Raw genomic sequence first — 18,983 nt, 5'->3', positions numbered from 1 at the left:
ATGTGCATTACGCATTTTGTTGGTTGACTCTAACTTTCATTTTGTTGCTTCTTGGTACACCAGGTGAGGGTTCGCTGCTTGCTCAGCACCCCCCCCCCCCCCGCTTTTGCCGTTTTATTTTCTTCCTCCTGAATTTTCTTTTGCTTCCACATCCACTCTTGATATTATATGATTTTACACTTGAGTTCTTCAAGACTCTATGACTATTTCCCTGCTATCTTGATGATATTCTTCATTTTGAATAAAATCATGTCTGACCACGCAGTACCGGTATAGGACCAGTGGCTGACCCAGAGGGAGTGCACCAAAAGGGGCACTTGTGCCCCCCCCCCCCTTTAAATTTTGATTGTATAGTGGCACCAGAAAATTGCGATGAAGCTTTTGTTGTTGTTTTTTTCTTACGGTGTCGTGGTCAGTTGATTAAACCTGGCATTGGCACGAGAAACGGCACGGGAGCCCCCCCCCCCTTTTTTTTTCCAGCTGATTAAACCCGAAAGTGGCACTACCAGAGATATATTTTGCCCCCCGTCCCCCCCCCCCCATTACGGAATTCCTGGATCCGCCTCTGAGGACACAGTTTTGAGGATAAGGAATGTCCAACATTTAGATGAAGATGAGCAAGGGCTGGGGAGTGTTAATGGGCAAAACTATGTGTCAAAACATCAAAGTAGGGGTTTTAATAGCGAATAAACTGATACTGAAAAACAAACTGCATCTCATTAAACATCGTGCGTATATTATATGCAAGGGTTACTCAATAGGCGAGTCCATTGTAATTGTATGGTGAGATTGTTTACTTACTTGGGTTTCACCCACGTGGGTGTAGAGACGTATAGGCCTAGAGCATCGATGTGCCCCTCATTACTTTTTTATTGTATCAAGTGGACAAAAGTTGATACTAAACAATAAAACAAACTGAAACTAATGCAGTGCTGGAAAACGTTCAAATAGAACAGAACAGAACGGAACTCATTTAAATTGTGAATAATAGTGGCATTTTTTATGGAATAAGATTATAACAAAATGGTTACATGTATAGTTCCCTAGGCCTACAATCGCTAAAAATAAGGTGAATTGATTGTGAGTTGTCATCACGATTTGCCCGCCAAGTTTCTCATAGTTTCATTTTCTTATTTGGAATACAATATAATGCAATTAATATACAATTGGATCATTTATATAAGGAGGTTAACACCCCCCCCCCCCCCCTTGGGCTCCTTTTGGAGGCAACTTTCGAACAACTTGACACAAAGTGTGCGGGCATCCAGCCCCACAGATCCCCATGACCCCCCACCCCACCCCCATACCCCCACGACCCTTTCCGCAGGTCCTGCTTTTTTATATTACTGGGTACTTCAAAACTTTTCAACTTAAAAATCCAGTCCGAACATCATTTATCCCATTTTCTCCGGGAAAAAGACGTATTATGGATAACAATTGTTGGTAATTTGTAGTAACATGCATTATATCAAAGGCCCTGCACTACCAAACCATGAGTCATTTATTTTCTCGAACCTTCACGTGTTAACAGGAGCTGAGCTAACCGTTGCCTCAGTCGAAGTGGCTGATTGTTGCCATGATGACTCGCTCCAGAGTCTATTCAACAACATAGACGGCTACACGCGCGCTAAGAAAAATTTCCCCAAACGACTCGACCAAAATCTATTTCAGACAACTGCATGCACGCCTTATCCATACGGTCAAGATGGCGATGAATATACCTCGTGCCCCGGGCTTTGCCCAAATGCTGAAAGAAGGAGCTAAGGTGAGTCGTCTTGTTTGAACAAGAATCTTGGCATTAACATCGTTGTCCACATTTGTGTCGAAGGGAATCTTCAAATGATATTTTAAAGTGATATGATACACGCTATGAATGTCGACGGCTTTATGCCGTTGCGTTGCCAAGTCGGGAGTATCGCTCTTTGCATACACATGCACACAAAATTTACTACACCGCCGCACATGGGCTGGGCCAGGCCAGGGTGACTGTCATTGCTGTAGTTAGTAGTGCGTGTGTGGAGAGAGGTGGCTAGGGCTTGCTAGCTAGCTAGGTGTATCTATCACATACACATGCACTTGTTTGTACGAGGACGAGGAGCTGGAGGTAGGACCCATGCAACTGTGCCATGGCGGCATTATCGTGAAATAGTCCACCATTCCATTCACCGCCATTCATTTCGTCATAGCCAGGGACTTCTTTCGGTAATCATGTAGAAATGCACACCTACCGTTCGCTTCGCCGTTTGTCTATCAAATTTTGTGCAGCTCTTGGAGATGCTAAATTGAACCATATCAGAGAGTTTTCATAGAACTAGAAAGCCGAAAAGGGAAGAAAAATGAGAAATCGGAGTTGAAAAGTACGTCGGTCGCGATCATAGTTCCAACGTAGTAAGTAGTGCATCGATTTCACAGAGAACGATGTCAACGATTATAATCGATTCTGGTAGTCTCTAATTAGCCGCTTACTAACAATATTAACACGACTTGTGCAATACGTGTGGGCCCTAGATCTACTTTCATTTTCGTATTTTTTCTCATTCTTTCATTGCCACTATCATGATTATCACTGTTTAAATTATTGATACAGATTACTCATACCAGGATTTAGACGTCCTTTCTTTAGAAATTGTGGCAAGTATTGATTTTATCATGACAAAAGTTGATGATTTAATTTGAATAGTGTTGAAGGAAAAAGAATGAGGTTGAAGGAAAAGTGGAAGAAAAGAGTAAGGCTATTAGAAGGAGGGAGAGAGAGAAAGAGAGAGAAAAGAAGATGAGGAGGAAGTTGAATTCGAAGGGGATTTGTTGTTTGTTTCTGGTGATTGTAAATGGTATTAAATTTATGTTTTTAATTGATAAGTTCAATTTATAGTATAAATTATTGTTTTTATGATAGTATAACGCTATTCATTTTTCCATTTCATTTTATTAATTATGTATACAAGAACTGCAACCCCAATATTTGCTTTTGTTTCGTAGTAAGGTCCATTTTATTATCTTTTATTGCTTTGTACACATTACTATCCTCCCATCATTCAGTCAGCAAAATATGTTGACAGATACAATGTTTATATACAGTCAAACGCAGCACGCAGGAGAAAATTAACTAAAACAAAAAAAAAAAAAAACAGACGCATCGAGATCACTTTCTTCAACTTTTTACTGTTAAGCCGACGTAATTATTGTGGTTAAACACCAAACAAGCGGCTGTATCACAGACTACATTGATCGATCATCATCATTATATCGCTTTTCCACATAATCGATCATCAATCATGCTACCCTGACACAGCCGTCAATTGGCGTACTTTTGAGTCAAAATTAGCTACTTTTCTTCTGTAATTGGCCATGAAATTTCATGAAACCATCAGATATGGTTCATCTTGACATTTCTGATAGCCACGAAAAGTTTTTATTGACAAATTAAGGAAGGAAATGGTAGGTGTGCATGGTGTGCATTTCTACATGATTACCCTTCTTTCAACCTCCATGTATGTACAATACATGTATGTAGACTTTGCACATAAAATAGTCATGATAAAGTGGAGAGACGCACACGCAGAATAATAGGGGACAGATAATGCGATATCACGATTTGGCCCCCATATGCCATGGCCATGCATGGTGAACAATATGATCAAAATGACACATGACATGATTTAACGTAGCATTGGACGTCTACTGATTTTATCACATTTCTTCTCCTTAGATGCCAATGGCAATATGATGAAATTGAAAGCTTGGCCATCAATGAACAGCAGGCCTCGAAATAGGATTTTGGAGGGGCAAGGCCATTTAGAAAAGGGCACTTTTTCCAAGAGGCCAGGGCACTTAAGTCAGTCAGAGGGGCACCAAGGCCACATTGGAAAGGGCATGTTTGGTGTTTATGAAAAAAGAAAGAAGAAAAACAAACCGAGAAAAACAAACAAACACACACACACACACACACACACACAAAGTGCAACACACAACAAAAACCTCTTCCCTACAGCTGTAACACATTCCCGATCTCCGCGTTTCTGTCAGGTGAAACGACATTTTTTAGAACAGGAATAAAACAACAGTAGGTATTGATTGAAACTCGACACCCTTTCAGGCCAGCCAGGCCGGCCAGGCTGCCATGAAACTTCAAAGCACATTCCGACAGCTGGCTGGCAAAACCACAAGGCAAAGGAATTTGCGCGCGCATGTACATGTAGATTGTCTGTGACAGACAGTTCATGACCTCCAAGAATGCGCCAGTACGCGCGGTTTCTTCTGTTGATTGGTCTCTCTCTCTCTCCACCCCTCCCCATTCCCCAGTCTGGCACACCTTGGCATCGTGGGATTTTTCTTTTTTCTTGGTGAACTTGGAGTTCACTCTTTACTAAAAAAACCTGAATATGCGCTGCCTAGCTAGTACAGTACATTGTACATACTCGCGGCCGCTGCGCTGCGGAGGCAGTCGAGACGGTAAAAGCCGGTCGGGCGTACATGTACGTACACGTCGTCTCGTATCTCGGAAAGATACTTTGAGTTTGAATCAGATATATCGGGACGCGAGTGAACTGAAGGTATGATATTTGAGATCAGGAAAGTTGTTCAAGCTTATTAAAGAGACTTTGAGAAAGGGCATATCATCCGTCATAAACAGTAACTTTCATTCTAAAAGGGCACCACGGCCCCAAGAAAAAGGGCACATTTTTTTCGGCCGTAACTTTGATCAAAAAACAAAAGGCATTGCGGCCAGCGAGAGGGGCACCGACAGCCATGGCCGTCGGTGGCCGTCGGTTAATTTGAGGCCTGGAACAGATTAAATTATTGCATGGATGGATGCATGGAAATATATAAATTAATATTTAAATACTACTATTACTAGTTTACTACTAGGAAAGTGCGTGTACTTGCTCGCTATTTCCTGTATAGGTACACATTTTACTTTTGTACAACTTACAAGTTGTATATCATGTCCACTGAGGATGAATGCCACTGACTTTTATGAATTGTCTGGGCATGGTGGCTTTTTGCAAAGTTAAAACTGCAGAAACTTTCAGCTGTTCAGACAGTTACAAGAAAGAATGCAGTAGGTTCTACAGGGATTAACCTTTACAGCTTCTTGTTAGGATATGAATGTACTTTGGGATAAACAGTTCAGCAAAACTATGCACAACAATGATTTTATACAATATATGGAGTCTAGTGATTCTACATCATGACATAGCTGCATGAAAGGGTGTTGGGAGATATATTTGCATGTGTTCACAAGTTTTTTCAGTGCTGTACTTGATTATCAATGCCCTCACATTTATAGAATTATTCCAAAGGACCCTGAAATACAAAGGCATTAAAGGGCAAGTTTACCTTCATAGACATGTGGGTTGAGTGAATGCAGCAATATTAGTGGAACACATCAATGAGAGTTTGACAAAAATCGGACAATCCGTTCAAATGTTATGCATTTTTGAAGTTTCTGCTCAGTCACGGCTGGATGAGAAGACTACTATAGCTTGTGATGTCATATGAGTACAACTATATAAAGAAAGTATAAAGAAAATTCAAGATATTCTCACTTTTCTCACATAATAAAAGAACAATCGACTTCTCTCTTTCAGAAGTTAGGGGGAATAATATTACCCCTAACATAAGTCAGTAACAAGTCGAGGAAATGTGCACTTTATTCAAAAAGTAAAGTTTTGTGAAATTCTCTTTTTATTTTCCTTATATCGTTGTACGCATGTGACATCATACACTGTAGTAGTCTTCTCCTCCAGTAGTGATTGCACAGATATTTTAAAAATTCATAACTTTTGAACGGATGGTAGGATTTTCCCTAAACTTTCACTGATGTGTTCTACTAACATTGTTGCCTTCACTCAATCCACATGTACACTGTATATGAAGGTGAACTTGTCCTTTAAAGCCTACATGCATCACTGGTCTCGATATAAAATGATGCCACCACACTAGTATCTTGGGCAGACGGAGCAGTACATTCAACAAATTGACTTCAGTTAGGATTTTGCGTAACCAAGTTGTAATTTCTATCTCATGGGTTGATTAGTGAACAAACATTAAAGACTTTATTTACCATTTGCAGATGAAACAAGAACCCTGTTATATTGCTTTAATATAGTTCTAAAATGTGAGTTATAATGTGAGTATAATAGATATGTTTTCAGACTACACCATCTACTGTTATGGTTTAGTCGGAAAAATAGTGATATCTCCTTGTATTTTGGGCTTTACTAGGAAATGTTCATATGGTAGGATGTTTTGTGATACAACTGACCTACACATATATGCATCAAATTGGATATCTTGAACATTTTTAAATCACTGCTCCCAATGGTAAAATTTACCTTTAACTTGTGATTCACCTCTTCATTTCTCATGTAGAACTACCAAGGTCTGGAAGAAGCGATCTACCGCAATATCAGTGCCTGCAAGGAGCTGGCGGAGACGACGCGGTCTGCATATGGCCCCAATGGCATGAACAAGATGGTTATCAACCACATTGAGAAGCTCTTTGTCACAAACGATGCTGCCACAATCCTCAAGGAGTTAGAGGTAAGGGGGGGGGGGGGGATATATATTTTTTTCCTAGTAAGGCTTGTGCATATTTCTTAGAATCAACCAGGGCCCTGTTTCATGAAACTTGTTTTCAGTGATAACTGCCACATTTCTGTGACAAATTTGCTCTTAGCCAATCAGATGCAAGGATTTCAATAGCTTATAACAACTGTGACAATTTGTCATACAATATATATCATGGTAAAAAAAATCTGCATTTCTTTGAGATGAGATGTTAATCCTTTTTATTTTGTAAGAAGTAGCTACTTGACAAGAAAAATGTCTAGAACCTCTTAGGGTGATGATTCAAGTAATTATGGTTATGTCCAAAGTTGTAGCAGTGATGACAAAAGTTTGTAGAATAGAAGGGAAGTAAGATAGTTTTGTTACTGCTGATCAAGTTGCAGATAAGGAAAAGAAGGAAAGGTGATTATAATCATGAGCTTGTAATCAAAGTAACAATGTTTGTATTGATGAATATAATAATATAGTTTTGAGTATGTCTATAACCACACGTGTGTGCAGGTTCGTCAACTCGGCATCTCAGTGCCTTTCTCTAGTGGTAAATTATCTGAATGTTTTTCTTGTAAGCTACAGACATTGATGATAGCGAGGCACATGGTTTTCTATTAATTCTGTCACATGCATTTGATGTGTAACATATTTTACAAGCACACTTGGTACTCATCGTAATCTGTTTCCTTTCCATTTTCCTCCTCCTCGCTTTCCGGATGCAGGTCCAACATCCGGCAGCTAAGATGCTGGTGCTTGCCTCTCAGCAGATGGAGCAGGAAGTTGGCGATGGCACAAACTTTGTCATGGTCTTTGCAGGGGCCCTCCTGGAATACGCCGAGGATATCCTTAGAATGGTTTGTGAATTAGAACAAAATCAAGTAGAACACAAGAATATGATCAACCAGTTTCATATTTGTAGGGTTGATTTGAAGTATGAAACATCGTTGAGTTGTGTCGAGTAATGTCCATTTTCAAGGAGGCTGCCCTCCCCTCCATTAGAGTAATGCAGCCACCTGCAGGCTCCCATATTAAGTACAGGTGTACATTGGATTGGTTTTTACTTTCATGTGACATAACATTTTTACTTTTTATAATGTTAATTGTTATGTCTGCCCACAACAATTTGTGCATGTCGTGACACTCCTTCTGACTGCTCACTTCACTTGTCATCCCAGTCTAGCTTCCTGCATGAGCCTCCAAAGGGATTACCACATTAATCAATCATCAAAGTTGTTTTAATTTTCGAACTGAGATTCAAGCTTCCCAAAACGTGATAAGTATTCCAAATTCATGTTGCACACTTGATTCCTTCTACCCTCCTATTACTGAGTGTAAATCAGAAGAATATCAAGAATATTCCATGACTCAAGTCCAGCCTCTTGTAAATGTATGGAATGAATGGTGTAATTAATACCCACAATGCAGCATTACACATTATCCACAAACTACTGAAAGCAGGAAGCTGACTTCATGGGAGCATCATTAAACGTGTGCCTTTAAAGAACTTAACAGATTGTAAAACCCATATATGTCTTTCTCCCTTTAATTTTCAGGGTCTCTCACCAACAGAGGTGATTGAAGGCTATGAGGTGGCTCTCAAAAAGACTCTAGAAATCCTGCCAGGTGAGAATAGCTCTGTTTAAACAGTGACCCATACATGTCTTCAGTGTTCAGTCTTTGTTTGCAGATGCAAAGCACCTGCTTTACTATTGTCTTCCCTCAAATGGTGCTGGGGGAGGGGGCAGCAATCTACATCTTGGTGTTTCTGTCCATGTGATCACTGAAAGTTTAGCTCTTGTCACTGCAACAACTAGAAAACAGCTAGATTTTTCGAAATGGCGCTTGCCTACACACAGTGTGTGAATTTACACACTTGTATATCATATGAAAGCATATCCAGATTACACAGGCAGATTTGGAGTCATTATGTTCAGTGTTGCAGGATCTAGATTAGAGTCTAGAATTCATACTTCTAGCAGTGTGAAAAAAAAGAAAGCAATATGAAGTGAAAATCAGACTTATATTGTAGATAAGAAAAGCTATGGATAGGTTGGTAACATATGATTATGGTTTCAATTGCTTGTATACCTGGTAACCAGTTATGTTATAGTGAGAATCATCATTTGCTAGAGTTTATGGTAATAACAATATTTTTAATGTGTATGTGATGAACGATATGATTGAAATTTAAAAAAATAGATCGCAAAATGTAAATGATAAAGATAATGTATACAGACAGGTGAAACAGAAAGAAAAACACTTTGTCTGCGACATATGTATTGGTTGAAAAGCTCCTTCAGCTGTATTTTATTCAATCCACACTTCATGAAGTTGCCAACATAAAACTTCTTACAAGAGCACACATAGTCTGTACACTCTTGTTGTAGGCACATATGCAATGTATATTCCAAAATATTGCTTTGGAAGAATACATGTATGACTTTTAATTCTCTCTCCCCCCCCCCCCCCCCCCCTTCCCATTTTCTAAATTCTCCCTGAATGCAGAACAGCTCCTTATAATTATGACAGGTGCTTTAGAAGACTTGAATGTGGTATACCTATCATAATCATTTTATTAAAGTTTTTAATTTTTCGCCCTGTTTTGTGTGCCTCTGTACAGACCTCGTGTGTGGGTCCATCAAGGACATGAAGAACCTAGAAGAGGTCACCCAGGCAATTCGCACAGCTGTCATGAGCAAGCAGTATGGCAACGAAGACTTCCTTGCTAAGCTTATTTCCCAGGCCTGTTGTAAGTGGGCAACATGGACACACATTTGTTTTTCTTCTTTTCCTAGGGCCTATACTACTGAGTAAATTCAAGAATCATTACAATTTTCAGTCTGTTCCTTGTGTCCATCTGTGCATGATCATTTCTTGTTACCTTGGCAGCTTCAGAATAATAAAGGGTATCTGTATGGAACCTGAAAGCTGGTGTATGTAGGTACATGTATGTCCGTCATCACTTGAGAAACTGATTAGATTTGTGGTCATAGTGTGAAAGGTCAAAGATGTTTGGGAGAAAGGCTATGGCTCATGCTCAAACTTTACACAATAGTTAGGCATTCTGTTGAGGTCAATAAAGTTATCGCCCATGACAAGGCAGCAGACTTTCTTCAGTTTAGTAGAGATCATGTGATTATCAGTGATTTTGGCCAAATCATGAAATTTGTAGTAGTTCCTCTAATTTGTTAGTGTTTGATCGAATTTCAGCACAAATATGGACACATCAGCAGTTTATACAGATGTGATAAAAAAACCAAACACATCTCTATAAGTAAGGCCCATATTAAGTTAGGCCCTGAATTTGTATGCATTTCTTTTTCTGCAGCATCAGTACTGTCAAAGACGGCAACCTTCAATGTCGACAATGTCCGTGTCACAAAAATTTTGGTGAGTCCAAAAGTTGAATACTATACTGGTATGCGACTTTGTAAACATTATATTTTCCCCCATTGTTATTAATTTTCTAAGGGTGATTGCAGTGATTGTATTCGTGCTTATGAACAGATTTCCTGCTACCAGTTTGACGCGAGAGTTGTAAAAATGGAAACATTGTTCACCTATTTAACATATGTGATACAAAACACTCTGCTCCAATGATGTGTAGCTAATAGTGGTGCATGGCATTTATGTAAACTCCATTTGGCCTATATCACTATCACTCACGCCCTTGTATAATTTTGAATTCCTCTGCAAACACAACAATTTTGTTAGTCGTAGCGCTACATGTCTTTTTCCAGTGGTCAGTCGGTGCATTGGCTATATTGTGTTTGAATAGCGTGAGCCAGTTGGTCAAAGTCTCTACTTTCGCCACTGCAGGGCTCGGGAATTCTTGGATCATCGGTCCTTCAGGGAATGGTCTTCAAGAAGAATGTTGAGGGATCCATCAACCGGGTCAAGAAGGCAAAGATTGCCGTCTACTCCTGCCCTGTAGATTCCTCACACACAGAGACCAAGGTGGGTAGCACTTCAAAGCCTTTACAGACATACTACGTGCAGTGGTCATGCTGGTCATGTAATGGTCATTTTCGGAGGATGTAATTCCACAAGCTGGGCACAGAGTTAAAAGTTTGCTTTACATAATGTTCTGTATACCATTTCAGTCTTTCCCCGTCATACTGAAATAATGGCCAACACTGCACACTGTCACTGGTCTGACGGTCCAGGACCAGTAAAACTCACTTTCGGACCAGTAACTTTTCAGGAATAGAGCAGTAAAAATTGGAAACGCTGGGTACCTACTGGTCCGACCTGTCTAGTGGACCAGTAGAAAAAATGGGTTAATGTGCAGCCCTGTTTAAATAGCAATGTCTGGTGAAAAATCACTGAGTGCTTTGTTATTGTTTTGATGTATTCTATCATTCCAGCAAACCTGCTTCCTTTTAATCATGAATCTCTGAGCATCACTGGTCAATTAATCCCACCTCTGCTATCAGCAACACAGAAACAAGGATGTGGTATTTGTGGGCTGAATTTCCAAATTATTTTGTGACCATATAGAAATGTGAGAATTACCCCTGTTGTTTTTTCTGCAAACAACAATAACAACACAACAAAAACGTGTGTAACAGCTATGATGCTACAGTACCTTCCTGGAGTAGACTATGTTAGTATAAAAATGTATGCCCAACTTCTCCATAACCCAAGCTGTTGTGCTAGTATTATGTTCATCATTTGAACTTTGTGTACTCTTTTACAGGGGACAGTCTTAATAAAGTCTGCTGCTGAGCTGATGAATTACAGTAAAGGAGAGGAAAACGCACTGGAAAATGTGAGTATTAAACTTTGAGTGTATTTGAGCCAAGCCTTCATCAGTAGAGTTCATTGTGATAAGTTCACATGTTGAATACCTTTCAATATCTGACAAAGGGTGTGTTGACGTAATGGGGCTACAATTCATTCATACTGCTTTACTTTATTTTCAAACTAGTACAAGCTGTCCAATAGTGTATGACAAAATACCGCATTGTACAAGATGTGCCTGAAGTTGAATTGTCTAAGATGAAGCTTCAAGATTATAAGTGGATTAGTAGAAATCATATCCTATAGGAAGAATTCTTTACAGAGCCTTCTCTTGTTTGAAAGAGAGGAAAATTGTAAGAGTTGCAGTGTTGTTCATACCCTTATGTCAGGGGCATGACAAAGAAATGGTGTTGGAGGGTTAGTGACCCTTGAATCGCATTGTTTTACATACGTGTACATGATAATAAAACGGTGATAAAGCGCTTAAATGACTAGCTGGGGGCTATCACATGACTAGGCATTAGTATACTGATGACCAGTTTTAACAAATGCTCGTCTCTGCTCTGCTGCATATCCTGTGTATTACAAATGCATTAATAATGATAATAAATGACAGTGCTTATACAGCCCATAATGCTTAGAGCATAATGTCCCTAAGCGCTCAAAAAAATGGAAAGATTATACAAAAACCTATAATTCCAATCACAGTGATAGTACCGGGTTTCATGTTTGCTGGAACGCATTTTCAAAGTTTTCATTATGATTGTTGATGTGTGTGTTCAGTCACCAGTATCTTGGAGCTGGTGCTGGCCTCGGGGAATCTTTCAGAAATGGCTGCTGTATGGCTGAAATTAAAATCATGTCACTTTTTATAAAACAAATAATGCACATTACTTGATTGGACAGTAGTAAAATTATCCACCTTCCGTAACTTTTGAACATTCCAAAACATATGTTTCTGAATGTTCCAAAGTTAGTATCAGGTGGACAATTGAACTCACAGTGTAATGTGCATTATTTGTATACCAGCCAACTTATGGTTTCACTGTAAGTTGAATAAATTTCCCACCTATCGTTCTCTCCTCCAGCAAATTAAAGCCATTGCCGACACTGGGGTGAATGTCGTGGTGTCAGGTGGGAAAGTAGGAGACATGGCGCTCCACTTCCTCAACAAGCACAACCTGATGGTGGTCCGACTCAACTCCAAGTGGGACGTGCGACGCCTGGCCAGGACAGTTGGGGCAACTGTGCTCCCCCGCATGGTGAGCCACACCCCCTACATATTGTATGCACAGAGAGAGCATTTCGGGGCTTGGAATGGGTACAATAAAAGTGGATATTTTGGCGCGAGTAATATTTCATGTCAGACAAGTGAGATGAATTTTGTTCGTGTTTAATTCCGCAGAATCAAGGCATTACACAGTGGTACAGGTAGCAAGCATAAATATTTGCTTGCATCTTTTATTTTCATGCTAGTTTCTGGTCGAGCAAAATGCGTGAAAATTTCCCCTCTGCAAAAATTTCCACTCTTCCTGTACCGGATTCCCGCTATGTGGCCAGTGGAAAGAACTTAGAAAATTTGTGTGAGGTGCTGTACCATTTTGTTAGGCTAGTGCTTGTGATATCGTCAATGTGACTGTAATCATGTTTGCTGGTAGATTCTCAATTAAGTGCATACACTGTGAGAGGATTGTCCTTATTTTATGGGTAGCTGATGTCGTGAAGGTCTAGTGGAGAAGTGGACATATATTGGATAGTGTACACGGTAGTGTTACCCCCACTGTGTACTGTCTGATGGGAGATTGCCATTCTTAATCATATTCCAGACGATTTTCATAATTTCACATCCTGTAGTACATAAATCAACAGCTCCATGTATCGATCTGTGGAATTTATTGTGGTCCTTGAGCAGAGAAATCAATACTCTGAAAACCTAATGCAAATTACACTGAACAAAGATGATGACATAGGAGCCTCACATATTTCAGAAATGTACACCTGTAGCAATGTAATTCATTAGAATATTCTTTTGTGCATGCCTTCCTCTTTTGTTCTTCCTTGAGCCCGTATTCATGCATTCTTTTAGTTAGGCTGCTATGTCATCATCCTTGTTCATTGTGATTTGTTATAAATCTTGAAAACACTCCTATTCTTCATCCCAATCACGACAAATTCTGAAACTCTGCATCCAGCGTAACCTTTAATTGTTGTTCATATGTAAAAGTCCGAAAATCATCCAGAGGTCTTCTTTAAATTCCCATAAGTCTATAGTGAAGAGATGTAGCTGAATGTTATAAATGCATTAGCCATTTACTAGAGTTGTGCATTTTCAAGCATAACTTTTCGCTATGACGAATTTGTGTCACAGAAATATGATAAACTTGCACATCGTAGCCTTATGTGTTGGTACTGATATCGTCAGTTCAACAGATTTTGAGTATGACAGTCAGTTTTGCCCTTGTTGCATTACACTTGCATTGTAGTTGACATTCTCCATGTGTTGATACAAAAGTCGTAGGTGGCTTGCAGGTTGTAATCAGAGCTGAGGCTAAGCTTTTGTGTGCTCCTATCTTTCCCCTTTTCCCAAATCTTTTCAGACCCCACCAACATCACAAGAGATGGGTAACTGTGACAACGTCTTCATGGACGAAGTCGGCGACACGCCTGTCATCGTTTTCAAGCAAGGTCAGTGTCCATAACATGGTGTAGGTTACCAATATATTTGTGCATTCTTGGATAGTATCACATGTAAAATTGCCCTTTTTAAAAGTGAATTTGCCCTCGTGTGATAAATGATGACTCTGAATTTGAAATGATGGCCATTTGACAGCGGATGTTGAGTGAATAGATAATTTTACTAATGTATAATTCACGCCTATGTCAGAAAGGTTGCTCCTTTGCAGTGAAGTTTGTTGCTGTATATTCGATAGCCAAGAGATCAACACGTACATGCAAACTTGATTTTAGTTTGTAAATGGACTCGGTGAGGAACTGCCAAATGAAATGACGTGTTACAACTTCTTCATAACAAAAATGCAAAGAAATTTCAATACATCAGTAAGCCATTCCATTTCTGGCATTAAATTTCATAATTTCGCACCCGAGGTCAGTGTCTTCGCCATGGATGCACGGTAAAGCACATGCCCATTTGAAGGATGTATTCATGCTGTAGCCTTGTTTGAAGCGTAATGGTTGAATTTAAAATTGCCCGCCTTACAATGCGTTCCAAAAATTTGTATTGTCCAACATCACATTGTCCTTCCAATGCAGAGTCAGAAGAGAATGCCATCTCCACTGTGGTCATCCGTGGGTCAACAGACAACATCATGGACGACATTGAAAGGGCTGTTGATGATGGTGTCAATACTTTCAAGGCCCTAACAAAGGTGACTCCTCAAAACTGTAATACAGTACTCTCCGCGTAATCAGGTATTGCTTAAACGGTACTCCGTTTAAATGGGTAGTAATTTCAAGATAAGTTCCAATGCACATTAAAATTACCTGATAATCGGGTTGCCTCTCTGCATAAATAAAATGGGTAAACAATTTTCTTCTTTCCTAAGTTGTACCCATAATATCGCAGATATAACACTTAAGAAATCATGCATGTCAAATTTTCCACGGCTAATCGCATTCTCTACTTAATTTGCAAACAAAACGATCATTTGGGGAGTGATTAAACATGAAAATACATGTACCAGTACAGTGTACCGACTTGCCACACGTAAACGAACATTACACATTTAGCTGGCACTCACAACTGCATGGACAGATGGAAGTTAAACACACTTGCGCTCTTCCCTTGAAGTTTGCAACGAAAATCAGGCCATGCACCAGCTTCATAATTTTACTATTCCCCAGTGACTTCTCGAAAAGTAACCCGACGTTCTACGTGACTATATAGTGCACACAAAAAGATGTGTTCATTTCGAAAAACGCCTGCTTGTTAGCGAACAGTCTATAGTCAAACGACAAAGTTTTGTGAAGACGTATTTGTCCATAAAAAAATGTAAATTATTGCTCGTGACTGAGCAAGTGTTATTTGAAGATATGTATAATGTGCCGTGCAAGCATGCTTGTTAAGCATACAGTGTAGGTGTTTGATGCAGTGTAAAATGCATGTACATACACATTGTGTGTGTCAATTGTGAATGAGACGTGTTCTTCTGTTAATCGGGTACCACGCTTAATCGGGTAAGAAACGCTCTGCCCGAGCCTACCCGATTATGCGGAGAGTACTGTACCAGAAATTTTTGTGTGCATGAAACTTTCTTGAATTCTGCTAGGAGCCAAGAGTAAAATGCATGCAAAAGCTTTTGTCAATGCATTGAATGCTAGTGGCAATTTGTGAAAGTTTCAGGCCATGAGAAAGACCGTCGGCTCCAATTTGTAAAAGTTTCATGCTGCAAATATTTCTGGATTTACAGTACTTCATTATGACAGCATCTCTCATATTGCTTGAATCCACAGTGTGATAGGCTCCATTTTTCTGCAGAATATGATTGTACACCAGTATTTGGAAAATCTCACGTGTGCATTTATTTAAAAGATTTGCTCTAGAAGCATAACATGCTTTGATGTTTATTCTTGAATATATATGATATTCAAGTAGCTCATTAGAGAATGATTTTAGAGTATCTCACCGTTTGCACAAGATGAAAGAGTTGTAAAAGGTAGTCTCTTCTCTATCTTTTAAACATGTGCATCATATTTGTCCCCTATTCCACAGGACAAGCGATTTGTGCCAGGAGCTGGGGCAACTGAAATCGAGCTTGCCCATCGGCTGTCCTCGTATAGCGAGACCATCCCGGGCCTGGCCCAGTATGCTGTCAAACAGTACGCCCAGGCCTTTGAGGCGTTACCCCGTGCGCTGGCCGACAACGCTGGTGTCAAGGCAACAGAAGTGTTGTCCAAGCTGTACGCTGCCCACCAAGATGAACAGAAGGGCGTCGGCTTTGACATAGATGTGAGTACAGTGCACTTCCATTACTGTAAAACGAGGAATGTTCGCGTGCATTTTAATTTTGCGAATTTCGCGAGTGCCAAGATTGGCGAAAATAAAATGCATGCGAAAGTTCTTGTCTTCACTGCATGCATTGCACGCCAGTGGCAATTTGCGAAAATTTCAGGCCACAAAAGAGGCCGTCGGCTCCAATTCGCGAAAATTTCATGCTGTGAATATATCATGTTTTACAGTATAACAAACACGGTTATAACGTAATTTTGGTGACAGCGAAATAGAAATTCAGGCCACAACATTATCGGCTCTATGTATTTTTATTATTTGTTCGGTCATTACGAAATTTCGATATAATGAAAGGAAAGTGCGGGTCACGAGGGCTTCGTTATAGCAGGAGTCCGCTGTACAGGAATAACTTTGGTCATGTAGTTATCAGGATTCTCACAACTTCTCTTCGTCATGCTCAACTGGCAATGAAATGAAATGACTTCCACATTGCAAAGCAAAATACTAGATTCTGTTCCCTGCGAGACAGTTTTATTCAATAGTCATTCAATTCAGTTAAATTTAATGCAAATATAATGCATTCAGTGCAGTTAGTTTAGCTCAGTCCAATTCAATTTAAAGGGACAGTACAACACTGGTTGAGGTGGGGATTCATGTTTTGAACATTTCTAAGTGAGATAATGATAAACCTCTAATGAAATATGAAAGAGCATGTAATTTTAAGAAGGATTCAACTTTTATTTGATAAAATTGGTTTTCAAATGGCTGAGATATCCCAAAAAGTGATAATAATAAAAGGCGACAGGCCACGCCTTTTATTAGGATCTCTTTGTTTCACCTTGTTTTTGGATATCTCAGCCATTTCAAAACCAATTTTCATCACATAAACTTTTGATACCCCTTAGAATTGCATGCTCTTTGACATCTCATAGAGTGGTTTCTGAATATCTTGCAAAACGTTAAAAGCTAAATCCTCACCTCGACCAGAACTGTACACACCCTTTAATACATTTCAGTTCAATTCAGTGCAATAATTTAGCTCCTATTAGCTTGTTTACGAGTCATATGTGTGAAGCATGCTCTCTGTGGATGTGTATAAGTACAGCACTGACTGATTTCATTCATGCAGTATGTCCAGGAATCCTCAACATGACAGGAAATTGTCCTTAAATGTCCATTTAAAGCATTAAAATAGAAAGCTGAGTCAGTCACAACTTTATTCTCGATTAACACCACGATAAGCATTTGCAGAATTTGGAAAGCATGCTACCAGTATTAGTATGAGTATGAATTAAAGCTGCTAATTTTATGCTTTACAATATGATTGTAATCCTCGTTGCAGGCTGAAGGGGCTGAGGTGAAGGATGTGGTGGAGGCAGGTATCTGGGATGCCTTCCTCACCAAGTACTGGGCCATCAAGCTGGCCACCAATGCAGCCATCACTGTCCTCAGGGTGGACCAGGTAACGGGCAGATTTGATCCTTATCATGAAACATTTTCTCTCGCTTAGATGTACCGCCGTCTGTCTGTCTGTCTGTCTGTCTGTCTGTCTGTCTGTCTGTCTGTCTGTCTGTCTGTCTGTCTAACTGTCTATTTGTGTGTCAGGCTATCTGTTGATCTGTCCTTTTCATATCTCTGTCTGCAAGTCAGGGGGGCATTTCATGCAACGTTTTGTCCGACAAATTTGCTCTCAGCCAATCAGATGCAAGGATTTCAGTAGCTTGTAACACTTTGTCAGGAAAAAAAAAAATCTGACAGAATGCTTCCTTGAAATGCCCCCTGACCGTCTGTCTGAAACTTTGCAGCTTATTGTATATTTTATGCTTTGACAAGAGTGTCAAAATTAAATGCCCCTGACTGTTCAGGTCGCATAGAAGACTTCTGAATGCATGAATATTTGGTATTTCTGTCACATTCATATTGATACAAATATATATATGTCACTACATAGTTCTTTCTGAGGTGTCGAAGGAAGTAAATCACATTCTATCATCAGAATATTTTCAAGTTCGTATTGACAAGCAGTCAAAATAATTTTTTTAAAGGGATGGGTTCAACCAATATTTGCATACACAATCAACAGATTTAAAATGGGAATGGAGCATTCTTTAAAGTATTTGTTTTGCTTTCTTGTCACATTTTATTTCTAGATCATCATGGCCAAGCCTGCCGGAGGTCCAAAGGTCAGACAGCCAGGAGGAGCAGATAATGATGATGACTAACAACAGGGAACACAGAAAAATTTCCCAGATGTCTCTTTTGATGGAAAGTCTTGGCTCACCCCACCTCAGAACTCTTTTCTGTCATGAATGTCTCCTTGGTTTGTGCTGATGAAAAGGGACGGGGGAGGATTACCATAAAAGCTGTTATTTTAACACACAGATACTTCTGCGAATGAGAAGGGCACAGACATTTTCGCGAGATGTTGTTTTTGCGATTTTACACCGAGGCTATTGCAAGTGCACTAATGTCTGTTGGTAAATTTAATGCCATCAAGATCAGGTGCCAATATTTTCGTGTTTTGTTACATTCGCAGCCCAACAGTGATTCGCAAAATTTGAGAAAATTAAACCACAGTGAAAATAACAGCTTTTACAGTAGTGCAGACATGCTACATATTTATCTATTTCTGTTTTTGTATGGCACGCATGCTTGTGTACAGCAGACAATTTTTTTGTTGGACCACTGATGTCAATGGCATAGCAATAAG

The 18,983-nt window shown here is 39.6% G+C and overlaps 1 protein-coding gene across 1 annotated transcript; it reads left to right on the top strand.

Moving 5' to 3' along the window:
• Positions 1 to 1,693: 1,693 nt before the first annotated feature.
• Positions 1,694 to 18,633, top strand: LOC139722418 (T-complex protein 1 subunit theta-like). The gene is made up of 14 exons (XM_071633709.1): positions 1,694 to 1,765; positions 6,376 to 6,546; positions 7,287 to 7,418; positions 8,118 to 8,187; positions 9,185 to 9,313; positions 9,893 to 9,954; positions 10,384 to 10,521; positions 11,264 to 11,335; positions 12,396 to 12,569; positions 13,905 to 13,992; positions 14,578 to 14,693; positions 16,037 to 16,273; positions 17,616 to 17,735; positions 18,424 to 18,633. The coding sequence occupies exons 1-14, from the start codon at positions 1,706 to 1,708 to the stop codon at positions 18,493 to 18,495; spliced, it is 1,641 nt and encodes a 546-aa protein (XP_071489810.1). The 5' UTR covers positions 1,694 to 1,705; the 3' UTR covers positions 18,496 to 18,633.
• The last annotated feature ends 350 nt before the right edge of the window (positions 18,634 to 18,983 follow it).

Source organism: Diadema antillarum, unplaced genomic scaffold (genome assembly GCF_040938485.1).
Source record: "Diadema antillarum isolate AM-2024a unplaced genomic scaffold, OU_Dant_1.0 scf00000165, whole genome shotgun sequence".
In the NCBI taxonomy this organism is placed as follows: Eukaryota; Metazoa; Echinodermata; class Echinoidea; order Diadematoida; family Diadematidae; genus Diadema; species Diadema antillarum.
This window is presented reverse-complemented; position numbering and strand designations above follow the sequence as displayed.

What these genes read in the sequence shown, in the direction of transcription:
- LOC139722418 (XM_071633709.1), top strand. Translation starts at nt 1,706, where the DNA reads ATGGCGATGAATATACCTCGTGCCCCGGGCTTTGCCCAAATGCTGAAA. An exon ending in TGCTGAAAGAAGGAGCTAAG is followed by an intron (nt 1,766 to 6,375) that starts GTGAGTCGTCTT and finishes TTTCTCATGTAG; the next exon opens with AACTACCAAGGTCTGGAAGA. An exon ending in CAATCCTCAAGGAGTTAGAG is followed by an intron (nt 6,547 to 7,286) that starts GTAAGGGGGGGG and finishes TTCCGGATGCAG; the next exon opens with GTCCAACATCCGGCAGCTAA.